General features: G+C 37.0%; 1 protein-coding gene across 2 annotated transcripts in view; it reads left to right on the forward strand.

The window, feature by feature from the left end:
- Positions 1–3,085: 3,085 nt before the first annotated feature.
- tub (TUB bipartite transcription factor) overlaps positions 3,086–25,886 on the forward strand; it is an 82,780-nt gene continuing 59,979 nt past the window's right edge. For both annotated transcript variants that reach the window (XM_084405327.1, XM_084405331.1), the window contains exon 1: positions 3,086–3,254. In XM_084405327.1, coding sequence (XP_084261453.1) covers positions 3,193–3,254 — 62 coding nt within the window. In that variant the 5' untranslated portion in view covers positions 3,086–3,192. The remainder of the gene's footprint in view (positions 3,255–25,886) is intronic.

Below are 25,886 nucleotides of genomic sequence, written 5' to 3' on the forward strand. Positions count from 1 at the left end.
ATTTAGACATCAAATCTGTGATATCTGGCTGAGTATAAAGAGTCACTGGAAAATTGTGACCTATGAACCGTCAGGTCTAACTTACCCTTTCCTATAAATCTTCCAGTTTTTCTATTCTGTGACTATCCTTTCACACCATTTAGTTTATCACGTGTGGTTATTTAGTCTCACTGATGCGTAAAGAGATAATTTCCTGATGGCAAAAGTCAGATTTATGTGTTTTGATGAATAAATTATCCAGTCCATTGTGAATAGCAACATTAAGGACATACATATATACAGCAACATAAAGCCTGCGAATGGCTACATTCAAATAATGACTGCTCTTTACATGGAAACGGTGACCTCTTCATCCCAGCATGTTAAATCAAATGAAAGATAAAAAAATAAATAAAAAATCAACTCCATAAGATGTGTCGTGGAAATTCTTAATACAAATACAACTTAATCTGACTTCTCCACCACGGACAATTTAAACAACTTGCAGTTGTTAAAAATAATAACTACAGTATCTTGAGGTAATTCCCTGAATTACCTGAATACTTACAATACAATACAATACTTCCCTGAAGTAAGGTGACGGCGTCCCGTCAAGAAGCTACTATCACTACCTCAATCACGCTTGAGCTGTTTCTTTTGTTGTCTTTTGAGCGTAGAATCTTTAGTACTTCTATTACTACCTCAATCACAAATAGATGTTCTGTTGTTGTCTTTTGAGCGTAGAATCTATTTCTCAGCTGCGCAGCATACAGTATATCTGACACAACTCCCAAGTTGCTCTCCGTAAGTTTTATTCACGGCCGGGACATCACTGGCCACCACAACAACCAAGTGAGTCTCTCTGAATAGAATGATACATGTACATTTAAATCATACAGTTGATTAAAAATCAATGTCACTCAAGTCTTCTTCACTGTGATTTGTTCTGGTGATTGGTTTGTAATGATCTTAGCTAATCATATGACTGTTAGTATACTATGTTAAGCACTTTTTGGTTAAGTATAGGGCCTTTGACCTGAGCATCCTTAGTCTGCATTTCTCTGTACATTTAATGTTGAAAATACCCATTACATAAAATATTTCTACACTGTAAAAAAAAATACATCCCCAAGTCAAAATTTTCTAGTGACTGGTCACATCTAAATTTTTCAATTAGTCTGACGTATTATTTCTCATTGAGCCAATGTTAACCGACTATTGCAACAAGAATTGCACTTGGGCCAATTAAAAAATGTAGATGTGACCAGTCACTAGAAAATTTTGACTTGGAGAGGTTAGAATTTTTTTACAATGTATCACAGATGTCTTCATTTTTATTCAAACTTTTTAAGGATAATTTCAGTTGCTACCAATTTTTGGTCTTTATTTTTAAATAAATGTAAGATTCAAGTTTGAAAATCTTGCATTAACTTACATTGACAGAATGTTAAGGGCTTTTGTAAATAAAAATTCTAAATTCAATCTGTTCATCATATAAAGGGATCTTGTCTCTTCAGAACATTTTGGACTAAACTGCTCAATTCATATGGATTAGTTTTGCGATCTCTTTTTGAACTGTGTCAAAGTAGAAGTTGCGTAGCTGTCTATGGAGAGTACAGAAAGCTCTCAGATTTCATTAAAAAGATCTTCATTTGTGTTCCGAAGATGAACGGAAGAAGTACGGGTTTGGAACGACATGAGGGTGAGTAATTAATGACAGACTTTAAATTTTTGGGTAAATCCCTTTAAGTGAATTTTGGACTGGATTCAATATTCTTTGTGTGTTTCTGTTAAAAAAAAAATATTTACAGACATTCATTCATTCAGTTTGATTTGTGATGTAAAAATATTGTTTACATTCTGAAGTGATGAGGTAAAGATCACCCCCCTCATATTTGCTGCAGAAGAGTTTACTTTTTACTATTTTATTTGTCATTCATTTTTCAGTTATTGTCAAATGCACAATTTTACATCAAACATTTGACTTTAGTATTTTAGGTAACACAATAAGGTTTCATTTGTTAACATTGGCTAGTTAGAATGAGCTACGAATGAACAATACAGTTTAATAATCTAATATTTTCTTCTCATATTTTATAATCTTATGTTCATTTTAACATTTCTACTATATTTGTAAATCAAAAGTTGTATCTTTTAACATTAATAGGCTACACTGTGAACTAACAAACATTAACATTTTTGTTAACTAACATTAACAAAGATTAATTAATGCTGTAAAATCACATTGCTCATTGTTAGTTTATGTTATTTAATGCATACCCTTTAATGCATAGTAGGAAAAAAATACTATGGAAGTCAATGGGTACCATCCACTGTCTGGTTACCAACATTCTTTAAAATATCTTCTTTTGTGTTCACCAGAAGAAAGAAACTCATACAGGTTTGGAACAACACGAGGGTAAGTAAATGATGACAAATTTTTCATTTTGGTAGAACTATCCTTTTAACTAATGTTAACAAATGAGACCTTATTTGAAAGTGTTACCATAACTATTTTACATATAGCTTACCTTTTAAAAATAGGCCTAAATTATTAAAATGATAAATTGTTTTGTAGTAGGCTATTATATACATTTTATAAAAAATATCAGATGACAGCTGGGATTTCTGAGGCCTTTGTGCCAGAAGCTGTGCTTCTTTTTATGTTAAATTTTCTGCTTGAACTATTAAATGTATTTTCCCAAATATTATAGACCTATTGTCTGATGCATCATCATAATGCACATGCTTAAACATGTTACAGCTTAACACCGGCTCTTTTTTTTTCTGAAGGGGGAAATATTCACCCAGTTTGTCCGCCTAGAAGCAATACTTTACCGTCTACCCTACAATAGAGAGAAAAGTCAATTGGCTGCTTCTAATTTTTTTTTTTTTTTTTTAATAGACGCGAGGTTCCTGATAGCCTACTCTGCCAACCCCAATTTTTTTTTTTTTTTTTTTTTTTTAAATCGGATATCTGCGATATTTCGTTCAAGAAAGAAAATCTAAACGTGTGCGCTCATTTTAACAACTGACATTTCCCCTCTCACAGCCAGTGGTTCAGTCCACCTATTTTAAACCCCTCAACCAAACAGCTCCCCACTAGAAGCATCTAAAGACGTTCACTGTAGCGAAGACGAGGATTTAACACAAGACACCAACAATATTATACGGCTCGGCGTCGCTGTGTAATCGAGCAGTTGTTGACCGCAGATGGCCATGGACGGACTGAGCAACAATAAGAGCATGTCATACAGTCGATGGAGTTATGACAGGTAAGCACGCCTTCAGCATGTAAACAGACGGTACAAATCTGTGTTTATGTGCGTGTTAAATAATTCGTATTATCAAAGTAAACGCGACGAGACGAGAAACGCGAGCAGCCAAACCAGCAACCCTGTCGTTCTTAACGGTGACAGAAGACGCTGATTTTAACGACACAAGTTGTGTACAAAGTTCGTGATTTGTCAGAGGAAAAACAACAAATGGCTTCTTTTAGTGAAAAAGAGTTATTGTTTGCTAACCTGATGCTGTATTTTGGTTTTCCTGTTCACAAAGGCGCTTGTAACAGCGAGTAGAATTTTTCTGATTTGACAGCTGAATGGAGAATTGACCACAGGTCTTCAGTCAATCACCACATGAGACATGACTGAAACCTAACGGTCGTTTTTGTTTTAAAAACGGTTACCACGTATCAACATTGCTTCGGTGAGCCAAATGTCTCGGTTCTATTTCAACACGTGCTTTTTCCAGCGCATCTCTCGTGTATTTATTAGTCTAGCTTCAGCATCCTCTCAGCTCCACTGTCAGCATCCCAATTCTCTACAGGCATCATGAAATCTGCCTCAGTGCCTCTCCTTATGAACCAGAGGAAGATACTTGAGATCATCATGTCTGCAGTAGGTGACACATTTGAAAACCCAGGATGTGATTGGTATGCTATGACTGCTCTCTCACTGCTCCCCAGAGGAACTACAGAAAGATCCTCTATGCAAAATAGTAAATAATAAATAAATAAATAACTATAGGATAATACAATTCTGGCCATTACAATAAGCCATTCATAATTTTGATCATTACCATATAGATGACAAAGAGTCATATCTGATTTTTAATTTGGTTTTTACCAATTTAATCAACAATGGTGACATTGTAATATTTGCCAACTGACATAAATTGTTATAATTAAGTTGTTATGAGTACGTCTTTGGTTAAAGGACAATGCCACTATGGCAGATGTAGTAAGTCTGGGATTGTATTTATGTATACACACCCGCATACCAAAAACCCACTCTTCATCAGTATCGAGGGGTATACATACTCTGAAAGTACACGATTTCGGACGCAGCATCTGACCCTCCATCTCTCTCCTCCAAGACCCTTTTGGCATAGTTCAGAGTCTGCGGATGCACGTGGGTGATAGGGTACAGAGGTAGGCTAAATGGAGGAAGTGTTCCTATGGCAAAGACAGCGCTTCAGAGAACAGCTGGTGCTTCTCCTCCAAACAAAGGGAATACTATCCATCACTGAGCAGTGAGCACCGTCTATTATGAATGGATAAAAGAGACAATACCTGCCAGAACATCAGGCTGGAGTACATCCCAGATCATAGTTCTTGTATGATGCGCAGCGACAAAGCAGCACAATGTTTTGTTCAGCTGACAGTAATCCTTTCAACTATGCAGTAAAACATTCCTCTCACCCTTTTTAATTTAGCCTCTACCTGCCATTAGATCAGCTCCAGAATGATGCCTTGAGCTGATTTGGGATTTAATGGAAGTATGGCGCTGATTACAGTTCACAGATCATGCAGGCATTACAGTTGTCAGCCGTCCTCATCAGGTCTGGAACTGCTCTCAGGCAGTCTAATCAACAACCCTGTGTCCCCATTAACACAGCTGTAACACCCAGGTGTTTGGTGCAGATTGTTTTCAGCACACAGGCAAACTTCAATAGATGTAGTTAAGCACTTTTATATTTCTGTTAAAGGGAGGGGAGTCTGCTCCAATTATCCAAATAAATGTCAAGTGATCTCATTAGGAAGCTGATAAGATGTCTCACGATGGCTGTTAGGCAGACCTGGTGATAATTTATTCATGCTTTTTTCCCTTTCCACAGTAGCCATAGGAGTATGCAATCAATGCATGTAATTGACCCTTTGCTAAGCTCAGCCTGCTTTGTTACTGTTGCTAACTCCAGCCAGCTTTACAGAACATCCAACACTGGCTGCATCCGAACGCATCCGAACACTTCCCAACTATTGACCTTATGTGGCCCTACCCCTTTTCAGTGCTGCACTTGTTGTGTTGTCTTCCAGTTTGAAGGTACGATCTTACGGATTTATGAATGAACGGCTCGTTTTAAAACCTTTCGTTAACTCTACAATAATTCAATCCACATCACCATCTAATTACTCTTCAACAGCAATGCACTAGAAATACACAGAGCTACTGCAAAGACAAAATTCTAAAGATGGCTGTGCGCTTGTTTCTCTGGCGCTTAAGGTCTATATATCAGGCGAAAAAACTAAACACTTTACTATCCCATGAGGCAGCGGTTGTGAACCACATTGAAACTGTAAGTCACATGACAATGACAACATGACCAATATGTCCGGATTACATACACTACATACATTTATATTTCATAAAACATACTTTTTTTTTAATGGTCGCAAAGTAAATATTTATTCAAAAGAAGTACCTGCTCAAAGAGTATGCCATTTCAAATGCAGCCTCTGTGATTTTCAAGTCCTGACTGTGGACAAGAGGAGCTGGGGATGGAGGAGGGTAATCAGTTCCTGAGCAACACGATAAAGCTGCTGATAATACTGAATGGACCTTATGCTGTGATAGGTGCTGTATTCCTATAGGTAGATGTGGATCAGCTGAGAGTCTAATTGCTAACATTTCTAATTTAAGTTTTGAATGTAATATTTTATTTTATTTCAATTAACAAAAATATTTTTGTTTTAGTTAACTATAACAATGTGGAGTAAGGAAAATAAAATACTGCTTATATCCTCTCAGGGTGCCTTTTGTCACTATTATAAGTGACCTAATACCATTGTACCATCATTTTTAGTTTAAAACTATACAAACATGCAGTTCTTCCATGGACTGAGAAAATGTCGGATGGCAACAGTTGTTAAGGCAGCGCTTAGCGAAGGTGCAGTTGTCTGATTCTTTTTTCATGGCTTTACATAAGTCATGCAATGGTTCCACTTATCTGTCAGAATAACATAAGATTTACTATAGTAAAAAATATGAGGACTGTGATGGTGCAGAATCGGTGGGAGGCACACACATTTCATATCATTCACTGCAGCACACTGACTGAATTCCAATAGGGGTTGAATCGCTCAGTGAATTACACAGAACATCTACTGTGTTATTCTGACAGATAAGTGGAACCATTGCATGACTTATGTAAAGCCACGCTCTCTCTATAAGGCAGATGCTTGATTTGTGGGATTAATTTCGCATCTCTGCTCAGAGCCAGTAGGATTGTTGAGATTGCTTGGGGGAAGATTTTCTCAATTTTTTCACCTCAGAAAAGGTCTATGTTACCTGGAGAGAGAGAGAGAGAGCTATCGTTAGCATTTTCATTCATCTCAGTGGCAGTTGTTGGCTTGTGCTTGAACCCCCAGAAGTACTATCCTTTTTCTGACCCCCTGGTTGGTTTAGTGAGAGGTTTAGTAGCCCAAGGCCCACTTAAAAAATGAGTTGCACTGATGGCACTACAATCATATTGATTCTGATTTGTTATTGGTACCTGCTGAGGAAATCTTTGCAATCAAAAAAATAAAAAATAAATGCTGTTTGACACGTCTGCTAACAACATGATAGAAAATGTTCCTTGTGGTTGGACATTAGGGCTGTAATCTCCCAGTCGATTAGTCGATTATTTGGTCGATACGTTCTGGCTCGACCAAAATTCCGATTTTTTGCCGCGTTCATTTCATCAGGTGGAAAGCACTAATTGCTAATGGGGGTGTTTTCAGAGCACCCCTGTTTCACAGGTAACAGTCTGTTTTCAGAACACCCCCCTTGTTTTCACTTCTTTTGGATTAGCCCAACCCACTGGAGAAGAGAGACAGAAGAAAGTAGGCTACTAGAAGGTTTGCTGAATATTATTTATTTAATTGTGAGAGCGTTTAATTCATAGTCAGTCAGACCTCTTCTACCATGTCAACAAAGACATCGGCAGTGTGGCAGCATTTTTTTAAAGTTAACAGTCTATTCGTGTCTCAGCCGCGAAGCTGAGCTGCACAGAGCGGCTGAAATGATAGTGTCTGTCAGTTATTATAATACATATGACAAAAACAATTGTCTAAATTATGTTGCATATTCCTCAAAAGTTATTGTGATGATATCACTAGTTGACAACATAGTACTATTTTCGGAAATCATAGGCTATGATATTGCGCAGGTGCACGTGATGCAACGCTGTCAGAGCCGACAGACTCGTGTGTTAGACTCATTTCAGTGCAAAATAATTAGGTCAAAAACGATTTAATATGCAAATAGCCTACTGGTTTTTTATGTTTATTTATAATTCATTTAGGCAGACAACAAGGCTACCAATAGCCTACTGCGCACAGTGCGCAGCTAATTAATTTAACGGGGTTTTTTCCTAACGTAATTTTTAGTCGAAAATTTCAGGACTTCAGTCGACCAAGATTTTCTTTGGTTGATTACAGCCCTATTGGACATTGTGTCAGAATCCCAGAACAAATACCTTTTTTTTAATGACTAGGCTAAGTTTTTGATCTTCGTCATTTGACAAATTTTACGAGGTGGCTAATCCGTACGAATTCATACGATTTCACGCGTACGAATTTGTACGATTTTTGCTAAATCGTACATATTTTACGAGTTGCCCAATTCGTATGAATTCGTACGAATGACCTACCTCTGACCCCGCCCCCTAAACGTAACCGTCACTGGGGTTTAGACACATCGAATCAGTCACATTTTACTCACTCGTACGAATTCGTATGAATTGGTCGTGAGATAGCGTAGGGTTAATTACAGGATGTCCATGCCGGTCAACCTAAAGGCTAGGTAAATAAAGTGTTCTCACTTCCTATCGACTTTTTGGAGCTTAGAGACCTTAGTCTGGCACAGGGGAGCAGATTTATAAGGCTTTATAAGGCTTTTTGTTGATTCTGCTCACAATGCAACTCTGATCTATACTGCGAGGAGAGCACATTGCCGTGTCTGTGTGTATGTGTGAGTGCAAATCTGTTGTTTTGTTTTAAACAGTAATAAGTGTTGTCCGTCAGGTCTGGCCCTTGGAGATGTGACCCCTGACATATACTCAGCCTATATATGAAACATTTGAGACCGGTTTCTGTGGTAACATTGACCTAGGGCTGGGCGATATATCTTATGACATTATGCGCATCTCGTCAGTAAAGCCGGTACCTTGTTTAGTAGTAAATCGCCATCACCTGCTTTCAGATGGAGCGGCATTTACTACACAGAGTACAGAGTACATTTTATCATTGTGTTTTTGAAAGATTATATAAAAACTAGAAAGAAAATGTTATTTTGCACCAGGTTCAATCATTTAACATCTGTAGTTTTTTTTATTTTTTTTTATTATTATACAATTTTTCAAATGTGACATTTAAGGTTTTTACATTATTATTAGCAAGAGATTATATATATCAATATTATTTACACAATCAAATAACTATATTAATAAATATGTTATCTCACTTAAAAGTGTTATAAGTGTTTCTTGTGGAAAACACACAAAGGAAACATACGCTGTTCTTTTGATTTCCTCTGTAAGCTGTGAGCAAAAGCCCTTTCTCCCTAATGGGCTGAAAAGGGGCACAGAACAGAGACTACTGCACTGCTCTAATTACTGTCTCAATAGTCAGAGATGTGGAGTTCGCAAGGGAAATGCATTCGCAGGCTGGAATATTTTAAAACAGAATTGTTTAAAGCCGCAGAGAGAGAGATAGATAGAAGATCTCACCCTAACGTCCCTGTAACACATAAAATATGAGTAAAGTTACTCCAGCACCTAGTCTACTTCTGTCTGCTTCAAAATCGGTTCTAATTGTCTGATTGTGTCTGAAATGCAACTTTATTATAAATACTCTGGTTTTGATTTCATTACGACCAGTTACTCATCCACACATTAACTGTAAGACAGGGGAAAAAATAGATAATTATTATGATAGATGATAATTAAGCCAAACCAGGCTGAAGGCATGTTGAGTAGTGTTAATTGTTTATTTATTTTTTATTCTTTCAGTTCACCTCAGAACCCTTTCTGCCCATTAAATCTGAGGGCCCTGATTAATGTTCTCTGCTGGAAGGTAGTCACTTGTGTGGGAGTAAACAGCTTTCTAAAATAAAAAGGCATTAGGTTGAATATGGAAGTAAAATAATGCCAAATGTTTTTGAAACAAATAAGCCTGTTGAATTGCACTACTTGGAAAAAAAAAAATGCATTTCATTAACCATGCTTGCATTTTAATACATTGTATTTTTAGGGCTTGCATTTTTATGGGCTGAAATTCAGCGTGGTTGAATATTTAAGCTGTGAATATTTCAATTCAAAACATTTCAAACACATTTTCATTATTAAAAATTCAATAATCCATATTCACCTTTCATATTTCACTTCCAAAATATTCAAACGGTTTAAAAATACGCAATTTTCGGTCCATTTTATTTCGCTTCCACAAATTCAGTGGTTCAAATTTGACAGTGAATTCAACGTTGACAATCCAGGAACTGCAGGAAAAGCAGTAGATTACGAGCATAATTTCTATCTGCTGTTAATCGACCTCACGCGTGTTGTTGACGAAGACCAGTGCAACAGTTAGAGCAAGCCATTCATTCATAAAAACTCATTTACAGCAATGTAAGTGTAGGCTATTTGTGATTTATTATGACGGCTGTTTTATGTTAAATTCAGTGTCTTCACGGTTACTTTTCCTGTGTAGCCTACATGCATCTTTCTCTACTGTGAACGAGATTATAATGTTATTCCCCCGATGCGGATGTACAGATCAATGTTACATTTGAGGTTGACATATATTTCTCTTGGTTGTTTAGTAGGGCTGGGACGATACACCTATCTCCCGATTCGATACTGTCACGATACTTGGGTGCCGATACGATATGTATTGCGATTCGATATTGCAATTTTTTTTAACACTAGGCCATGGGGAAAAGTTAAATCATTCACTTATACAGACTGTACAGATTAATCATATTTACAAAAACAATTCATCACATCTTTCTGACTTATTTCAAAATCATCATACAGTACTACATTCTCTTGAATAAATGATTCAATAACAAATAATTGTTTTAACAGTCACTTGTCGCCACCTTGTGGCAAAACAATGTAATCGATAAATGCGTTATTTTAAGCGCCACATCAAAAGCTGATTTACTCTATTTTGATCGCTATCGTAGACATCAGTGTTTATATTTGAACTTTAAACTTTTATCCCAGTACTTCTATGATAATGTGAACTTTTGTATCACATAAATAATGATACTATGAGGTTGAAAAGACTGCTGTTTCATGACTACTCTCTCTGAGTCAGCAGCAGTACCAACACAGATTTGAATGTTGCGATATGATTTGTCAAAGGTTTAATAGACAGACGAAATGGAAGAAGATCGAGTAGGTGTTTGAATCGAGATCACAGTCTTTTAAAGATGAATCTTGCAGCTCTATTGTCTCATCTCTCTCTCAGCATATGAGTAGCGCGAGGGCTTTTCAGTGCATTCAGTCTCACGCCGCTTTCACGCGTCTACTTGAAAGGGATGTTACGTCACTTAACTCTCAAAGATAACGACACATTTCATCCTCTGTTGGAACGAAAGTGGCCAACCTCGGGTCAACCCCATATACTTCTATATAGAAGTAATGCATTGAATAATATGTTGTTTAAATTTAGTATGTTTAAACGTGAATAGGTCTATGAAGGATTGTATAACTGGGCTACTGTGTACAAAGAGAATCGCAATGCAGACAAAACTTTAGTAACAACTTTTGGATTTGAAATAAAACGAATGAATAAATGTTTGTGGTACAGCTGTGGATCAGTGAGAAGCGTCCCGCTGCAGGCTGCGGTGGACATCCAACCCGGCCCACATCCAAGTGTGACGTCAGAAGCCACACCCATGTCCAAATACATCACATGCACATAAAGCCTGGAACACACCAAGCCGTTGCCGACGAACTAGCGCTGATGAAAGCCGACTGTGTTGTCGCCTCGCGTCGGGGTAAAAAGCTGCACTTGAACACACTGAGAGAACTACAGCCGACTGTCAGCTAGAATGCGCGTTCTGCGGCTGCGTGTAAATGTGACAACTGTCTTTTGCTGCAGATATATTCGTCTATATTCGTCATTCAAAAAGGGAAACCGACGCTGCAGATACACAAACGTAAACAAAGCAGTGCGCGCTTACCATTTTGAATATCAATCCTGCTAAACACTTTCTTTATTCCACTCCTCTCGTGTTAAAGGGGACATATCATGCTAAATCCACTTTTTTAGCCCTTAAATGCATTTTGTTGTATATTTTTAGTGTTTAGAAGTATAGAAAATTTCAAATTAGTCTCTTCAGGTGTTTCGTTGATATCTTTATATTCTGTTTTGGTCATATTTTTTCAACCGGTTCCGATTTTTCTATTATCTATGACGTTTTGTGAACTATTACGTCACAGTATTTGCAGCGGAACTGCCAAATAAGGACATCGACTACCGGCTCAACACTTCGAGCAATCCGCCATATTTATTTCTCGCTGTGATTTTGTAGTCTAAGCTCAAGGATGCAGAAGTTACGAGAGGGTAAGTCAAAATGTTTGCTTGTTGGATGTAGTAACCCACACGCTTCATTACACCGTCTCCCAGCATCAGAACCTCTTCGAAGTGCCTGGTTGAGTTTTATTTTTAACGGAAATGTACCCATAGTCATTTCTGTGTGCGCGAACGCGAAGCACTTCAAGGATAACTACTTCAGCAACAACAACAGGGTTTTTCCTGCATTGAACTTGTTTTAGCACCCGCCAAAGTCTTATTTGATCGGTGAGAGTAATGTAGATGAACTGCCGCGCTTGTGACAGGGCAGAGCAGAGAGAGACCCGGTCGCGCGCGCGCTCTCTCTCTCTCTTCCGAGCCAGGCGAAAGTGTAAACAAGACTTCACCGTCTCCAAACTAAGCGCTGTCTTGCTCTCTTGCTCTCTCTCCCTCGCACATATTAATCAAAATAAATCGGCACAGTGGTAAAAGGTCGGAAGACCAAAGTTTCATGTGCAGCATTCGGAGATATTTTTTTCCTGAATTACCGTGTGAATTGTGCTAAATAAGTTGCCTTATCTTTTCTGAAAAGCGTTCCGGGCATTAAGCTGACATAAAACAACACTTTAATAAAACGAAAAAACTATCCAACGATGAAATGTTTTCTGTGTTGACACAAATCTTGGATGTCCAAAAGTTTCTGTGCTGCTAGATAATCGTATCTCTGCTATCAAACTACAAAAATGGCCGGACGGGGTGGAGTTGAACCGAGTGTCACCTCTGCAGACTGGGGAGCGGGCGGGGTATGACGTGTCTCATTTGCATTTAAAGAGACCGCACCAAAACGAGTTGCTTTCAGACGCACATCAGAAAAGGGGTAGAAAAGGGGCCTGTGGAGCTATAATAATGAGGAATTCAGACCTAAGCATTGCAGTTCCGCTTTATATAGACCACAAATGTATGATTTATTTGTAAAAAGAAACGATTTAAACGCATGATATGTCTCCTTTAATATTGAAATATTCACCAAAGAACACTCAGGTAAGATGACGTAACATTAGAACAGCGTGTCTGTCCCGTTTTGACTTTGCTTGCTGTTTTGCTATTATTCTCGTGCACTGACTCGTTCACTAAGCTGAACAGCCAATCAGAGTTCCCTCTTTCACCGACGGCCCGACGCCGATTCAACATGTCGAATCGGCCGAAAAAAAGCCAACGAGGACCAACTTCAGCCGACGGTGCGGAACACACTGAGAAGATTTAGTCGGCCGACGCACGGAAACTGCCCGACGGCCGACCGTCGGCTTGGTGTGTTCCAGGCTTTGGCGTGATTTTTTTTTTTTTTTTTTTTTTTTTTTGGAAACTCCTCCTTGCAGCCGAATCGTACGATTTTATTGGTCATGTCAATCACAGTCCTGATTGTCTACACCATTTCTTTTTCATTTACTTCATTTATTTCTCTTTTTATAACAGACTGGACTGAAACCCACTCAAAACCTACCCTTATGCCTGAATCCTACTCAAAACCTACCCTTACGCCTAAAAACCCTTTCAGCCTGAAACTTACATACATCAAATCGGCTTCTGACATCACTCTTGGATGTTAGCGGGGTTGGATGTCCACTGCAGGATGCTGTGAGCCCTACTTGGGATCTGTTGGTCACTACAAACATGGCATATGAGAAAGCACAATAGCGTGCTGCTCCTGCAATTGCATACGTACTGCAAACATAGTATGTGTGAACCTGGCGTTACTGCTTTAAAAAAAATTGTTCATTGTTTTAGTTTATTTTTGACATTCACTAGCTGTAGATATGAATGCAGTGTTGTTAAAAGATTGTGTTGAGTAATTGAAATGTAACATGCCAATGTTATTCAGAACAAGGTGAAAGTGCTTTCTTGTATTTTTTTCTAGCACACCATTTAATTTGAGGATTTATTTTCCTCTAGACTCCATTAGACATTCCTTCAGGTAAACCTAAAACAAGAGGTGCATTTCAAAAGCTTTTTTTGGCTGAAAAAAGGTAGAGATTTTTCTAGCAATTTAAGTTAGCTTAAATGCTGAGTCATTTTGCTGCAGGAAAAAAAGCCAGGTAAACAGATGAGCAAGTGGAAGACATAGGAAGCATTATTGCATCTTTTAGTCTTGTTAAAGGAAAGCGAGAGCCATACATTTAGTTTAGTAAAATTGCTCACATAAGCCTTGTGGGTGTTTACTTTTAAAGATCCCTTCTCATTCATCAATCTTCCTAGTTATACAAGGAAGGAGGTTATTGACATTATTATTTAAGAGCTGCAGTCTCTTTAATCTGTCACTTCTAGGTTGCCAGTAGCCATTTCACAATTCATTTAAATGCATCCAGGGCTGTCCCAAGCCCCGGACTCCCGGAGGTAGTGGAAAGGGTATCTTATTATTTTTCCACAGCCTTTCATGAAAAGTTAAATTACATAAACTTTTATTTCAACAAAGAAACTTTTCAACCAAGAAAACCAATATATAAAGCAAACATATTAAGACTTGTAAAGAAATTGTAAAGAAGTCTACTTTAGTGGTTATCTGGGGTGCTAGAACATGTGTAGCTGGTTCAATTATTACATAAATGAGCACTCTGTTTCACTCTGTCAGACTCAGCAGTTTGCTCAAAAGTTAGTCACCTCACCCAACTGTGCTTCTCATCGACTGTTCTTGCAATAGAATAATTATTAAAAAGTGTCTGCTGAAAGGAAGTAACTTATTGGGTATTTAAGGTAACAAAAATTAGCAATAGTTTAGTGGTGTGTACTGTGAGGTTATGTTTGTTTCACCCTAATACAAGCATATAAGACTATATTTAACTCAAGATAACTAAAACTATGTTTCTATGTTAAAGAAAGCTGCTACATCTTTAATGTTTCTGTGAACTTGTATTTCATTTGCAAAGTTCATTTTTATTGAGTCACAATGCTCAAGGCCATTAATCACACAATTAAAAGTTTCTCTTTTTTCTTTTGAACAACATTTAAATACTAAAATGATATGCCGTTCAATGAGATTCTCAGTTGATTCTCACAGAAATGCTGGTGAATCCTTCATGTTTTGGAGCTTAGTTTTCTTAGATTTACAGTAGTAATTCTAGTAATGAAGACAAATTGCATGTCATACATACATAGAAGTTTAAGGGTGCATTTGCATTGATTTTGTGTCTTGTATTGTACTGCATGATGTTAGAAGACTCATCGGCAGTGAAATTCTTAAATCTTATTTACATTTAATATAAATTTGGTTTAACAGAGTACACACACACACACACACACACATTAGATACAAACAGCTGATGAATGCCAATAATCTGGTCAACAAGAAAACTGTGAGCTTCACAAAGCTAGAATCTGTTATTCAGAAAGTGCTTGCATTATAGAGATTCATGACCTGGTGTGAGGAGAACAAACCCTGGACCCCTGGGCAATGGAAAAATGTAATGTAGTCTGATGAGTCATCTGTCAGACGTCATTTTGTACGTTCGGACAGTTGTAGCAGAATATTAGTAGAAAGACAAAGGATGCCTTCAACACATAATTTTAGCAGCTGTTAAAGGGTTAGTTCACCCAAAAATGAAAATTCTGTCAGTAATTACTCACCCTCATGTTGTTCCAACCCCGTAAGACCTTCGTTCATCTTCGGAACACAAATTAAGATATTTTTGATGAAATCTGAGAGCTGGCTCACTCCTCCCTCTAGGTGACCAAAACTTGCTGGCCCAGAAAATGTATTAAAGAGATCGTTAATATAGTCCAAGTGACTCCAGTGGCTCAATCTTAAGTATATCAAGCGACGAGAATACTTTTTGTCCGCAAAAAACAACAAAAATAACGACTTTATTAGTTTATTCCACTATTAATTTCCTTCTATCTGGGCCTCGAGTTAGTTTACGTAGTGTTTTTGCGCAGCGCGTCTGTGTTGTGCGTCACACGCATCACACACATGACCAGCGTCGGCCAATAGTGAGCCTACGTGGTGACATGTAACACAGACGCGCTGCGCAAAAACACTACGTAAACTAACTCGAGGCCCAGATAGAAGGAAATTAATAGTGGAATAAACTAATTAAGTCGTTATTTTTGTTGTTTTTTGCGGACAAAAAGTATTCTCGTCGCTTGATATACTTAAGATTGAGCCACTGTAGTCACTTGGACTATATTAACGATCTCTTTAATACATTTTCTGGGCCAGCAAGTTTCGGTCACCTAGAAGTCTATGGAGGAGTGATCCAGCACTCAGATTTCATCAAAAATATCTTAATTTGTGTTCCGAAGATGAACGGTCTTACGGGGTTGGAACAACATGAGGGTGAGTAATTACTGACAGAATTTTCATTTTTGGGTGAACTAACCCTATAAACATGGTGGGGGACTGGCAGGGATGTTATAGTGGTAAATATTAAATGTTTGAAAATTATGTGCAGTTGGTTTTTGGAGGATCTGTGTCAATTCTTGCATAGATGATTTGGTTGTTGAGCATAATGTGCGAGTTATTTCTTATCAAATACATTTCTTGTTGCTGTATTTGTTGAAAAATGGTGCAGTATAGCCCCACATTATATATCAAGACATGTAGGACAGCATGTGAAGACGGATACATGAGCAATGTTTTTTTTCTGAAGACACAGTACTTGGTTATGTTTGATTATGAAGCATATGGAGTCTTTCTGCTCGTGCAGATGGACCAATTAGGGGGTTTTGTTCTATATGAAATATTGAGGGAAAGCAATGGCATTTTAAATATGTTTGATCTGGTTTGATGAATAAGCAATACAATTCGATAGGGTTTTGAGTGAAAATGTTTTCTCAGTAGCTCTGTTCCAAATTCTATGGGGGACACATTTTATAGCATCATAAACGTGCTTCCATAGGCTGATCCAAAAGCCATTTTAATTATATAATAATAATAGTAACAATAATACAGTCGTGGTCAGAATTATCCCTTGGTAAATGTGAACAAAGAAGCCTGTGAAAATAAATCTGAATTGTTAATGCTTCTGACCTTTTATTCAAAAAATGCAAAAAATTCTAACCTTTCATTGAAGTAAAAGAATTGAAAACAGGGGGAAAATCTCATTATGATTTTTTTTTTTTCTCTAATACACATTGGCCACAATTATTGGCACCCTTTAATTCAATACTTTTTGCAACCTCCATTTGCCAAGATAACAGCTCAGAGTTTTCTTCTGTAATTTCAGATGAGTTTGGAAAACACCTGACAAGAGATCAGTGTCACATACTAACACACGATAAAGATCCAAGACTTTATTAGTATCCACAGCAAACACAACCATAAAATTGACAAGATCCGACCACACCGAACTGAAACAATGGAACTTAAATACACAGGTAAATGAGGATAATTAGAGACACACACCTGAACTGAATAACAAATCACATTAGTGTCCATGACGATAGATTAGACACAAAGTCCAAAAAAAGACGATCAGGGGCCATTACGCCATACAGAATCTCTTCAGATCCTTCAAATTCCCAGGTCCATGTTGATACACTCTCCTACTCAATTTTCTTTAGGGTTCAGGGAACTGGAAATGGCCATGGCAGAACCTTAATTGTGTGCTCAGTGACTCATTTTTGTGTTGATTTTGATGTTTGTTTTGGATCATTGTCCTGATGGAAGATCCAACCACGGCCCATTATAAGATTTCTAGCAGAGGCCGTCAGGTTTTAGTTTAGAGCTTTATTTATCCCCGTGGGGCAATTAGTTTGAGGTTACATGGTGCCTCACATAAAACACTGATCACATACATTCAAATACATAAATACCTATGTAAATTTATTACATAGACATATTGCTTCAGGCACAAAAGTAAATTTATAGCGATTTGTTGAACATTTAATTGCCCTTAAACGTCGCCCCAGGGGCATCCACTCAAAGTCCAAATGCAGCGGGTGTGTACTATCTCCTATTATTTTATGAGCCATCCTCAGCACCTGCTGTTCGTAATAAAATGTAAGGCTTCGTAAGGGAACAGCCATAATTTTAGAGCACGTTAACAATACTCTGCAACCGATTTTTGTTTATTGTAGACAATGATGAAAACCAACAAATAAAAGAAAAAGACAGGATCCTTTCAACAAATGAATTATAAAATGACTTAAGAACAACTCTCTGTACATTAAAAGAATTAAGCTTTCTCAGCACGAACAGTCTTTGGTGTGACTTTTTGATAATTGCATCAGAATTTTGGTCAAACTTTAACTTATCAAAAACTGTTCCTTGGTACTTATATTTGATTTTATCTGTTGGTATTTGATAGAATCCATGATGCCATGTATCTGAACAAGAAGTTCAGCAGAAAAATAGGCCCACAACATTAAAGATCCAGCAGTATATTTAATCATACACATGGGGTACTTTTTTATCCCTGTGTGCACCAAACCATTCTCATGGGTTTTCTGCCAAAAAGCTTGTTTTTTTTTGTTTAATCTGACCATAGAACCCGGTCCTGTTTGAAGTTCCAGTAGTGTCTGACAACTGAATATATGCTGGAGTGTGTTTTTAGACAAGAGCAGAAGATTTTTCTTGAAACCCTTCAGACAACATGTAGTGATGTATGTGCTGTTTGATATATATAAGGATTTCTGACCCAAAAACCTTTTTATTTTCTGCAATTCTCCAAATGTGATTTTTGGACAGAGTCTTCGGCTACTCAAACTATCCTCATCGCCGTGCATTAAGACAATATAGACACACGTCCTCTTCCAGGCAGATTCATTTCCTGTTCATTGGAACTTTTTAATTATTGCAATAATGGTGCAAATGTGATTTTTCAATGCTTTAGCTATTTTCTTACAGCCACTTTCTATTTTGTGAAGCTCAACAATATTTTGTTTCACATCAGAACTATATTCTTTGGTTTTACCTATTGTGATGGATGAGTAAAGGAATTTGCTACCCGATCTCCCTGCACTGTGTTATTTATAGCACGAGTTCATGCTTTCATTTGGCGTGCTCTTTATAAGCAAACATCATCCACTTTTGCATGCATCTGATACGCAATACCCAGTTAAATTTAAATGCTTTTTTTTAAATCAATACAGAAAAAGGTTTAAGTTTAAGAAAATTAGTTATTTAATAACTGACCACACTCCACACCCGAACTTAATTGTGTCTTGAAAGCTTTGTGATATTATTTCTCCTCTAGTGGAAGTCCGGTAATATTTACCTGATTTCTGTTCCCCTTTGCCACTCACTGTAAACGAATTCTGATCCGAGCAGCTTTGTATCGGATTTGAGGAGCTCACCTAGCTGCACAGTGTGAGTCAGGACTACCGTTGCTGAAGCCTATGTACAGTAGTAGATGACGTTTGCGTATAAAGAGTGCGCCAAATGAAAGCATAAACTCATGCTATAGATATGCAGAATCAGGAGATTGGGTTGGAATTTGGCCTTTGTGTTTCCTCATTTTTATAGCTTATAGTCATAGCTAGACAATTTCATGTTCCTAGTCACCCTGGTGTGCTACAAATTGTAAATATGAAGGGGAATATACTTCAGATATATTTTACTCATAAGAATTTTGTATAAATACCAATAATTGTAGCCAACGTGTAGAAACATTTATTTCATAATGTGATAATAATGACCTAGACTGTAATAATAATTTTATGATTTTTTTTTAATTATTATTTAATGGAGAAGGCAAGTCCATGATGTAATGTGGCAAGCCAAAGTGTAAAAAAATGAAATAAAATAAAATAATCCAAAATCGCAGACAAGAAAAATGGTGATAATATATTTCAGTAAATACTGAGAAGTAGCAGATTTAGCTTTTTTTTTTTTTTGTATTTAAAACTGATCATTTTAAATACATTACATTTTTGTTGGCTTAGCAACCTGCTAACAGCAAACTCCATTATTATGCTCAAATATAAAACATTTGTTTTACTCATTTTAATGAGTATTTCAAAATGTAGTGCTTTTCCTTTTCCTCTGCTCTTTTGCAGCAAACCACATAAAATAACACAAGCTGCTCTGGTTACTTGGTGACATTGATGTCTGATTTTTGTCTTAAACAGTATGAATGAAATAAGATTTTTTTCAGATATATAGACGAAAAGAGGCAGTTAAAAAAAAAAAAAACTGTGTAACTAATAAGTGCAGCACTGCACTGTATCTCATTTAACATGTCAAAAGATTTTTTTGGTTTATAATACTAAGAGAAAGATGTTTGTTAGCATTCATATCAATCTAAACGGTGTGTGTTCTGCTGGCACATGAGTCACTTATTGTCACCCTTGTGAGACTTCATGGCTACCTTTACAAAATCACACCACAATGTAATTTTTTCACATTTAAACCAAATTATACAATAGCCTGTCGAGAATAATGTAGAAGCTGTTTTCATTGGTCATGACTGCTATAAATCAATGTGACAAGTCACACTGTAGACTGCATTAGAGTACAGCATGATAGTTGACCTTAGGACAGCTCTGATTCAGTAACCTAGCACCGACTGCTGCTTATTACTTTCAAGGTGACACATGCTGCTGTGACGGTGATGCACAGCTGCGGATAGCAAATGTTCTTGAAAGAATTTTTTTTTTATTGGAAAATTGGATTATACATCACAGTATCCATTTATCCCATGGTGACAGCATTTATATTACGTTTGTGAAGTGATTATTTGTATTTAATTTTTATTTATTTTTTGCAGTAGGGAGAGCAGGGATAATTGTAACACTTAATAACAATGTTCATGTAAAAAAAAATAAAAAGTTTTTAATAAAATGCCTGCAATTTTTTTAAGTTTTATGCTAAACCTTTTTTAAATGTAACATTGATGATACTAATACAGTAAATGGCTTTTGTCTTATAGTTGCATTAAAGCTTTTTTTCTTTGTGAAAACTGTTTACTATAATATGTACAAATACATGGTGTCCCTTTGACAGACAGTCTTAACAGTGAAGAATGGGTATTTGATAGATCTTCATGAAGTTAGCTTCTCACTAACACTGACTGTGTTTGAAATGGCATAATTTTCTGTATGCATGGAATACCCAGATGACCTACCATATTTGCCAGCATCTGCTAAATACAACTAGCCTGGGTGCCAGCCCGAACCCCGCCCACAATATTTTTTGGTCGGGAAGTTCGGTCTGGACTCGCTCCGTTGAGGAGCTATTATGCCCGAACAAAAATTGTTCGGACCAATCAAATTGTCAGGGCAGGCTTTATACGATGATGGACAGATAAGCAACGGTAACGTCATCATCCACGTCATCAACGAGCGCTTGGGTTGAATTCAAATGACTGCCGCTGAAGAATTGAGATTTCACGAGTTCACGCTTACAAATAAGTCAGAGAGAATAAATGCATATTTGGCGTGCTGTCTGAGGAGAGGCTTCGGGCTCGGTATTCGGCCCGAACCCAAAGTACTCCCCCCGTATTCCTGGCTGTGGAAGAACAAGCCAAGAGTGAGTGCAGGGATGCTGAAAACTGTCATGTTAGGTGAGTTGACCGAGTGAATAAATATATGCTTTCCTCTCATGCTGATAGACGGTTGATTGGATTGATTATTTGAATGTGCTCCTCCTGAAATTTGTTTATAAAACATCATGTGTAGATTCCGCCATCGCGTCTGTTATAGAAGATATCGACAGCGCATTAATTTTAAAAGAGGAACAGAGAACCGCGATCGGAAACATGAATGAAAAACATACGTCACTTACTCCGTTGCTCTGATTGGTTGTAGGTCTATCCAATTGAGTGCAGAGGATTTTTTTTTCCTGGTTCGGTTGAAACACGCCCCATAATCAAAGCTCAATGGAGAAGTATCAGACTCACATTCTGACTAGAATTGAGTATGACGACGTCAGGCTAAAATACAACTCAAGAACACATAAATCAGTATGGAAGCTGTGTTCGTAATGGCATACTACCATACAACTCCTACTACATATTGGAGTATGCAATGTGTATACTGTGAATAGTATGTGCATTTTCTGTATGCATGGAATTTATAAAATAATGATTCAGTGATGCAAACAGTTCAACGCTTCAATAGAGCTCCAAAAAGATAATGGTGTCATTGTTCAACTGAAGTCTGTTTAGTGTCTATTCAAATCCGTTCAATAAAGTTCATCAATTTGGAAATGAGCTCAATTCAGCAATAAACCATCGTTGTTTAGTAGTAAGATCAATTGAACCATTTGTAAATTAACCAGAGCCTTAGAGACCACTTAGACAATTAGACCATTACATTCGACATATAGTACACAAATCTTTCTCATTTTTGCATTCTCATTCCAAGTTAACCAGAGGCAAAAGTGTCCCAAAATAAACTATAGTAATGGCTTATGATCTATGTATCCATAGTAGTTCATGGCCATATGTTTTAAGGAGCCCAGATATTGGCTTGAAACAGAACAATTTAATGGTTTACAGGTCTTGTAATGTATTTTTAGTTACAGTATGTATTCTACACAGTAAAAAGTGGTATGTGTTATACTGTAAGGAGCTATTTTGTTACCTGTCCTGAACCCTTAAAATGAGCTAACGATAATGTAGTCAGTTTGATTCAAACATGATAACTTGAGTCAAACCAGTTAATTTACATTACCACATTAAGCCCATTTTATGTCAACATTTTTCAGTGTACATTTTCTTTTTTGAGCAAAAATTTAATTTCACCAGATCAACTTGCCTTTACACCAACAAACCTTTATGGATTAGATTAAGACTGCTGGTGAGGACAGGTATACAGCAGGTATAATGAATCACTTGCAAAGTACTAAACTTTTTGACAGACACTGTGACAATTTTGGGACTCTTTGACAGCAGATGAAAGCAGATTACAATCAATTGTTTAGTACATTCCTAAGAAAAAAAACAAAAAAAAAACATGGAAACAGCTTGCAGCATAAATTAAGGTCCCATTTCTGGCACAAGAGCCATTGCCCTAAACATTGTTGTTGTTTTTTTTTTTTGCATCCGCAAATGATTTGTTGCTTGACGAATCGATGCCCGGTTTCACAGACAGGGCTTAGATTAAGCCAGGATTTGGCCTTAGTTCATTCAGGGCATTTAAGTAGCTTTTTTAAATGTGCCTTAGAAAACAAAACAAAACAAAAAACATTACTACTGTGCATCTTGAGACAATAACAGTGGTATTTTAAGATATGTCAGTGCAAGTTACTTTCAGTTAAAACCGCTCAAACATACTTTTTAGTCTGGGACTAGGCTTAAGCCATGTCTGTGAAACCGGTGGCAAGTGTATTATTCACTACTTCAAAAGGTTTTATTTTATTTTATTTTATTATTTCACCCACTTTAGCATCATTTAATTCCTATTTTAATTCCTTTTTCTTTTCTTCTGAATGCAAATAAGTAGAGATGAATGTACTTTCAACTATTCTTTCTTTATATTTCCTTTAATATTTTCTGTATTTTACTCTATTTAATTTGTTATAATATTAAATGCAAGCTCGCCTCAATAATATCCAAAATGAAGTCAAACATTTTAGCACCGTGTAAAGTCATCTGTGCTGATAGGTCTCTCTGATGATATTTCCACAGGCCTTGAACATGCAGTCATCTAATAAGTGCTGTAATACAATGACAAATGTGTGATTCATCTTAACCATATATTTTAGCCGCAGCAGCAGTCAGTGAAGGGTGGGTGGTGAGCCTGCTGTTACAGTGTTACTCTGCTTTCTCTGATGTGAAAATCTTATGAGACTGGAAAATATACATTGGTTACTCTTGAGAAAGTCTGTTTGGAAATTTGGTAATAGCTTTAAATGGTCATGTTGATTTCTTTTTTTTTTTTTTTTTTTTTAACCTATTTTCACTTGACTTTGTTCTAGATCATGTTATTCAGAGGTGCTTTCAAACAAAAACATGACTTCTGTGTCAAACATGGCCTTATAAATAACAGATTAAGACTTTTCCAGACATTACATGCTCATAATTTGTTTAAAAATGTCCTGTGATTAACTTTTTCCAAATTTTCTCATTGATGCACCGCATGCAACATCATAATTTTGTACACTGCGACATGCTCTTTGAAGTGAGGGCGTTGCTTAAAGCTCTCTGTCACGATAATCTCCAACGGAGCTATTCATGTTCTGCGTCATCTGACATTCACCACAATGTAGTCTAAACGGCACTTAAACAAATATAGCAGCTCAGGTAATTTATGACCATAGACCATCAGTGTCTGTAGGATTCTGCCTATCAAGTGTACTTCCTGAAATGACATTATTTATTTTATTATTATTTCAGTTTTTTTTTTTTTTTTTTTTTCTGGTTTTTGTTTTGTTCAGACTGAAATAAGAGCTTCCCGTACTGACATCTCACATTTTATTTTAAATGTGTAAACATTTTGTAAGATGCTTCTCTTTACTGTCGACTGTCTCTGCAAAAGCATGAAAATGCATTTATATAGAATAGATGAATTTCACAGACCAATTTACCTGGGGTCGGTTGCACCAGCTGTGCGTAAGTTACAACTTAGCCTAGTTTTGACGTAAATGGACACTAAGTTACGACTTACGCACTTCTAAATATTTTTGCGTTACACCATTAAGTTGAAGCGCAACTACGTATAAACTAAATATTTACGGCAGCCTCCAATCAGGAGTAACGGTAGGACTAAAATAGCAGACAGACTGAACTGCATCAATAAGCTCTTCTTTTACCTGACAGACGTCAATTCTTTAGACACTTGATAATGCTGACATTTACACTCGCTTACATTTTAAGAGAAAGAACATTATATGAAAAGATTACTTTGTTAGCGGCTCTTTAACTCAAACCCGTCCTAAACAGCGCGCCGCTGTGTGCAACGTCAAATATCAGTCATAATCAATAAATGTAATTTCTTATGTTTTTTGTATCAATATTTATTTATTGATCCTTATTAATTTCATTTCAAATAGTTTCTGAATGTTATTTACATATAAAAACACTTATGTTATTCATGATCAAGTAGGCTATCGTATTTAATGGAAACGTATTTTTACCGTTAGTAACGCGAGGCAAAAGAAGTTAGAATGAAGGATAAACTGAAATTCACGGCATTTCAACACAACTTCTGCTCATGTATTTGATGGCTGCTATTGGATCTTACTAACAAATGGTGCAACGGAACAAAGTACAGAGTTAGTTACAAACTAGCTAGTAGTTACTAAGCCTCTAGTGTGGACTTTACGTTCCAATTTAAGAAAGAACTTACGAACGGCTGATGCAACCCTACCTGAACTCTAAAAATACTCAAAGAAAACATGCTTCCCTCCATTTGTTTGCCAAGGTACAAAGCGGTTCTGACATTTGGGATTTTACTAAGCACATTGCACCAGCACGTAGCTTGACATTACATGAAGGGTCGGTCTAATTAAACGCTAAAGCTCTCGTTTCAAAGGTCAATTTTCGTGGCCGATCTGTCTCCCTTGGCACTGATTAGATGTCTTTTGTATGCAAAACCTCCGCAGTAACACCCCCTTCACTGCTCTTCATGTCTTGACAGGATTCCTGAAATGAGTGGTGTAGGTGGCAGTGCCATTTCATCACTGCTCTGATGATGAATCAGAGAGGTTTGAGAACTGAGGAGCGGTTGCTAATTGTAATAGTTGAAAGGAGAACTGCATTCTTGAGTCTCACCAGCTCTGGCCCACATGAGGAACCCATGTGGCTTGTTGCTATGGTGAACAATCATGGTGGAGATAGGAGTTGACAGGAGGAAGCACGGCTGTGGGCAATAAGACTGCCTTAGTAATTAGAATCCACTCTCAGCACAGGTGTATAAAGGGATGGATAGTGACAGCTTTATATGTGAGCTTGACGTTGCAATACTTTGTAGATATGTCATTTTTGATAGGATGCATACATGCATGACAATGTAAAGGAAATATGCAAATTCAAGAACGCTGTTGTAAAGAGCTTTAATTATGTCAAGAGCCAAGAAAGTCTTCATAACGGCATCATTAAAATTTCACATATTGAGTTCAGCTGTGTCAGTCATGGAAATATATATACAGTATATTCACCATCGAGAATGAACAAGGCAGTTGTTTTTCTGAGGGAAACATCTATGGTTTTGATTTGGTTGATCTGGTTTTGCCACTGCCTAACCCCTC

This window comes from Rutilus rutilus (genome assembly GCF_951802725.1).
Source record: "Rutilus rutilus genome assembly, chromosome: 3".
Classification (NCBI taxonomy): domain Eukaryota; kingdom Metazoa; phylum Chordata; class Actinopteri; order Cypriniformes; family Leuciscidae; genus Rutilus; species Rutilus rutilus.